Source organism: Athene noctua, chromosome 16 (assembly GCF_965140245.1).
Source record: "Athene noctua chromosome 16, bAthNoc1.hap1.1, whole genome shotgun sequence".
Taxonomy (NCBI): Eukaryota; Metazoa; Chordata; class Aves; order Strigiformes; family Strigidae; genus Athene; species Athene noctua.
The window spans coordinates 1767743-1773889 of record NC_134052.1 but is presented as its reverse complement, the minus strand read 5'-3'; the positions used below and the strand labels follow the sequence as shown (position 1 = coordinate 1773889).

At 41.1% G+C, this 6147-nt stretch overlaps 1 protein-coding gene across 1 annotated transcript in view; it reads right to left on the bottom strand.

Annotated features, from left to right (window-relative positions):
• Positions 1-812: 812 nt before the first annotated feature.
• The window catches only part of AHCY (adenosylhomocysteinase), a 29519-nt gene continuing 24184 nt past the window's right edge, over positions 813-6147 (bottom strand). Inside the window, exons 9-10 of the mRNA XM_074920326.1 lie at positions 4891-5085; positions 813-1812 (exon numbers count right to left, since the gene is read on the bottom strand). Coding sequence (XP_074776427.1) covers positions 1681-1812; positions 4891-5085 — 327 coding nt within the window. The 3' untranslated portion in view covers positions 813-1680. The remainder of the gene's footprint in view (positions 1813-4890; positions 5086-6147) is intronic.

Genomic DNA, 6147 nt, shown 5'->3' with positions numbered 1-6147 from the left:
TATTTTACTGTAAAGGTTATTCAAAATTGCTTTTAAAGATGAGTTAAAACTGAAGTAACATGTGAGTTTGGCCAATGTATCGCTCATACTGTAGCAAGAGGTAAGATGAGTCTGTTTATGAAGAGAGGCTGCTAAGCTGTACCTAAGCAATGGTTACGTAGTGCAAAACAACAGCCGAACAAAACTATCAAAACATCCTCTTGTATTAACGCTGCCAATTCACAAACCATACTGTTGACAGGTACCAGACAAGGCATTTCCTCTGCAGGCAGCACTAAACCACAGTTGCACTGCATGGAGTGGGAGGGAGGAACTCTGCCAATGGTTTTTTTTTTAGGGCCTGAGTTTGATCTAGTCCTCTTCAACCAATAAAACAGAAGATCTAGCAGAATACATTCCAAATATAAATTTTATATTTTATCAACTCAAACAAGACTTGTTCAAGTCAAATTTGTGCATTGTTATCACACCAAACCTTTCATCATCTTACATCCAGAAACAGAGGCAGCCTGCTGTATAATGAAAAGGACAGTGACAAGAGAGGACTTCCATGACATATATGGACATAAGGAGATAAATCTCTGTGGGCAGAGGGGAAGAGTGTTTTTCCTGTAAGATTTAGCCCTTCAAATAGCTAAGCCTGAGCAGCAGCTCTTCCCAGCTCAAGTATATGATGCAGACTAGCCACAGCAATGGATTTTGCCTTGAGGAAACCCAACGTGGATACCTGAAATATTTTCAGTAGCTTAAGGATCACACAAAAGTAAACAAATCCATGGCAAAACCCAAAGCATCTCACTACACAAAACAAGTCAGGCCACAGTTAGATCTTTAATAAAAGCACTTTGAGCCAGTGACAAACAAGATACAGCAGACATGACAACTAAAAAGAATCAAGTTAGGGTAGAAGTGTGCTACTGGTGTTTTCAGAGGATTGAACAAGGTCCCTAAACCTAATCATCCGCTCAGTGGTTTCTCAGCTGTTCATGACACACTGGAAGGCTGCTAAAAAAGTCACTCTTTGCCTCACCCCATCTCAGATTAGTATGGAAGAAGCACAGAAGGGTCTTTGTTCTGACCAAAACTCATGGAGTAAATTAACCCAGAAAAAAACTCCAGCTCTAATCTCTGAGCAAGAAGTTAAGTTGACTTTACAGTAAGGAGACTAAGCAATCTATACGCCTCCCTACTTCCTCCAGTTTCACAGCATGCACTTCAGCTAGGGCACCTTTTGTGGAGACAAGCCTGACACTGCCAGTCTCCTAATAAGATTCATGTAATTTGAGCAGGGCATGGCATAAAGCATTTCCCTGTAGAAACCGTTTTCCATCTTTTTGGTTAAGTCTGTTCAAAGAGGCTGTCAGTCACATGTTTGACAGGATTACACATTTTCATTTAGCAATCTTCTGTCCTACTCCGCTTAATGGAACATTAGGAGCCAACAAAAGGTGCACAGGATCCTTTTCACCATGGCATTAGCTAAGTAACCAATTCTAATTCCAGGAGTCAGAGTGATCCTCTTTCACTAACAAATAAGGCCCTGAAGGTCCCTTGGTAAGGGGAAGGGTTCTGCAGCACTGAAAGGAGTATGGCAAAGGGCTTGTTCTCAGAAGCCCAGCACACACAAGAGCTTTGGAAGGTTGTATCCCTGCACTTTGGTCTTTCGGTAGTGCCACCTGCTCAGTATCTGTAGTGGTCTGGCTTGAATGGCCCATCTCTTGATAAGCCTAGGTATTTGGCCTGCTTGTCACTTAGCTTCGTCAGCTTCACACACAGTTTATCCAGATGAGCAGCAGCCACAGCTTCATCCAGCTGGAAAACAAAACATTGAGACAAGAATATTAGCAGAGCAGTCTTGTTAGTTTAGGAAGTCATGGTTAATAGCGAGAAATGAATACGTGAAAACCAATAGCAGCCCCAAGGAGAACTTAACATACTGACACAGACGGAACAGTAAGACAGCTCTTTTCCTGCCACCATACCTCACCTGCTTGAGCACACAGGCATCTGCGTCCAGATGGAAAAGCCCCATGCCTTGGAGGGAGTCAAGTTAGGCTTAAGTGAGACAGACAACTTTATAAAAATAAGCCCATTTCAATATCATCTACACATTCACATCCATCCACCAAGAACACAGATCAAGCTATTCAGACAATATCCTGTTTTGTAGAATGGTAAAGTCCCAGTTATGTCTTCACTACAAATATACCTGGGCATACTAGACTATCATCTTACAATTTTACACAAGTTCTAATACTGGAAAAAATGCATCTCCTTTCTAGATATCCCATCTTAGGGTTACATGTCTTAAGAAATTAATCCCAAAATCACTAACTGGGCAAGAATACTAGTATCTATTACCACTTTCTTCAAGAGAATAAAGCCAAAGTGGGCTCTAGGACATTAGCTCAGAAATTCTTATACACTTTATCCCAAAGGCACCAGGCAGACATGCAAACTCAAGGGATTGAAAAATGTGTAAAGTTACAAGACAATTAAGAGCTACGGGAGATAGGTACAGCAGAGTCAGAAAACAAACAGTAAAATTGCAAAGTAGCTGCTATGTCAGAGGTAAACGTACAGCCATAAAGGATATTAAAAGCCAGAACAGACAACATTAAGAAGGGATCAGATACTACTGCGTTACAACAGAAGAACAAGTTTGTCCACCATTTGTAATTCCTGCAAAACACACGTAATCATTGCTAAGGAATCAGATAAACAGTAAGGCTAAATTCCAGCAACATGGGAAGGAGATATTTCTCCCATACTTGTTAAAGAGATGTGAAAGGTTGCAGTATATTTAAAGGGCAATAAATCAACAAAACGATCAAGTGCCAGATCTTCAGCTTGTGTGAACCAGCATGTCGTAAATGATTCAATAACTAGCCCTAGATTTCCCACTCAGAGGAAGCATGGTAACAAGCAACTACTCTGAAGTCATCCCATTGTAATGAACCAGGCAAAAAGCTACATCTGTACAGAGAGATGCAGCTCAACCTGCTCGTAAGTAATATGGAACTGCCAACATCTCTTGGGAACCAACACAGCCAAAGATGTACAAGACAAAATTAAAAACAGAAGATGAGCTGGCTAAAGAATGTGGAAGTGAACCATGAAAGCTACTGAAAACTACATAAGAATCAGGAAAACCATGAAAGAAAAAGCTAACTGGAAGGACTGTGTTTAGAAGGGAAACAATGCTTACTATATTCTACCAGGAAAAAAAAAGGGGAGTTAAAAATTGAATGCATATCTGGTTGACTAGACTGACATGTGAAAATCTGATAGGTGCATTTCCAGCAAGTTTAAGACAGATTACACACGCCTGAAAAGGAGCCAAGTCCCTGACATTTCCCAGATCAGATTCTCCAAATGCAGAGATAAATTGTTTCACATCTGCTTCAGCTTGGGGACTTCCAGATTTAGATTAAAAGGTACACAAATTTAGATGAAGGTAAACTGACATTTCCACCTTAAAATCAGATAGCTGAGCAGAAGGATGGACAGATTTGGTAATAAGAACAGAGACACAACAGTTTGGCTAGATTTCTGGGAACACATATTGCATAAATGTGTGCATGTTTGTAATAGTTGATCATCAAAGCAATATTCTTGCAGTCAAAGAAAGTGCAAGGTAAGATACTTGGTAATTCTCAAGTTTTACATTTGGACCTCAGAGCTATTCCACAGAACAAGGAAAGATACTAGCCAGAAAACAGGGAAAGCTCTTCTACCCATCTTTTGTTGGTTCTGACAAGGTGACTGCTTTATTTTTTTTAATTCTCTATGGAACGCAGAGGGTAAAAAGAGCTTTTTGTCACACTACATGAACCCAAAGAGATCACTACCATATGCTCCACTAACATGCAACTACATTCATAAGTAACTGATCTGAGCATTACTTCTTATTTCCAGTTTTTATTCAGGAATAGGATGAAGCCACATTTTATTAGCAACACCAGACTATAATTTTCAAGAAAACCGACAACAAAACTTCCCCTTTGAAGACAATTATGTGTCAGCTTGCTGATCAACTCCTACACTGTATTTCTGGTATGTTTTTCTTGATCATTAAGGGATGGTTTTGGAAGCTTAAATCCTTCAAGCAAGCACTTCATAAGTAAGCCCAAATACACATTCTACTTCCCGAATCAAAAGTATTTTCACATTTAGTCTCACACCTGGTTGCATTCCAAAGGCAGATTTAACTCTAGTATCTTTTTCGATTACCATCTCAAATTCTCAGGCTTGTTTTGGAAAATTAAAACCAGGTTAGTTTTCTAAAAGGAATTTGCAAGTTGTGACATGATCCAGATTTTTCCAAGAACAAAGAATACAGAGGTAAGTTTAAAGGAAAACCTAAGGGAATGTCATTAGTGTTCTGTGAAGCTATTAGGACCAGATTGTGATAACCTTTGCTCATGTGCAAATGGGACCCAGACTCTATCAACCACAACAAAAGCAATTTCTAGTTTCACTCCAGCTTCAACTCTGCCCCACTAGACTTTGCTGCAGAATAGGCATGTGAAAGTTTACTGTGAGTGCTGACATTCAGCAGAAGGAACAAGATGGTTGGGAGAAGCTCCCTGACTACCCTGAGGCAGCACCAGGCTTCCCAGCACCTTAAAGAAGAGCCCCAATTCAAACCAAAAAGCAACTGGACGTTTCTATCACAGGACAGACAAGTCCCAATTCTGCACAAGTTAGCCACAAAAACCAGCCCACTTCAGACTCAGTGTGACCAAAGCCAAGTATTCAGAGAGACAGGAGCTCCTTGCAACAACAACATTCAGTAGGAAAATGAGCTTAAGCACAAAGCAAATCTACATGATCACAGCTGAAGCTGGCTTCCTTGCAAACCTGCATCTTTCTGACATTCTAACTCACCTTCTTTGGCAGGAAATGGACTCCAACAGAGTACTTGTCACTATTGGTCCACAACTCGATCTGTGCCAGCACCTGGTTGGTGAAGGAGTTGCTCATAACAAAGCTGGGGTGACCCATGGCACAGCCCAAGTTGACCAGTCGGCCCTCTGCCAGCAATATAATATGACGGCCATTCCTCAGCGTATAGCGATCCACCTGGGTGGGAAAAAGCAAGAGCAGCAGGATGTCAGAGTAAGAGAGCATTTTATATCATGCAAAGCTTTGTGGGCTTTCTTCCTACATCAACAATTCAGCAGTGGGTTTGCAACACAGACTTTGATTACCATTGAGACACCCCTCCCTCAATTCCCAGGCAGTGCTTGTGAAGCATGCAGCTATTCTGGACTTCACACAACATGAATCTTAGCATTTGCTTCATATTTAACCGGTTATTCAGTTCTTCTGGCTTTTCCATATGCATGCCATCTCAAGTGGCTGTGGTGGGCAGCATGCTGCTAGCTGTGAAATGAAGTTCATACAGGCTTAATTATAACAACCTGTGTGGAGAGACAAGAGGGAACACCTCTACATGCAACAGTCCAGAGTCTTTGCATCTAACACAGGATGAGAGCCAGAGTCCTCAGCCTGCTGAAACTGCCCCCCTGTAACTTCCCACTTCCATAAGGCCAGTGCTCTGCAGTACAACGAACAGCTTTCCTTGCTTCTGGTGTACCCTCCTTCACTCTCGGGGGGGCAAAGACACAGTCCTCCACTCAGACTGATTTCTAAGCTATGCTGGTGACAACAGGACACTACACACACAATCAACCCTCAGGTGGGCTAAGGAGATGGGTCTTCAGCTATATGAAAGAGTCCCACAAAATTGAGGAGATAACATCACTTAATATGTGCCTCAACTGTCTGGGCTCCTCCAATATTAGAGTTAACTGATTATCCTTTCCACGAGTCACTAGTTCTTCTCTCCCCGTCTTCACCCCTGTAGAAGGTTATAATGTTAAAGCCCAAAATGAAACATCAATATGTCTTATAAATTACAAAAATAGACAGTATTCACTGGTATTTATTGTTCATGTGTTATAGTTTAACCCCAGCCAGCAATGTAGCACCACACAGCTGCTCACTCTTCCCCTGCTTCCAGCAGGATGAGGAGGAGAATGGAAAGAAAAGTAAAATTCATGGGTTGAGCTAAGAACAGTTTTGTAAATAAAACAGATTAAAAATATAGCAATTAAAAACGTTAATAAAAGTAATATAACA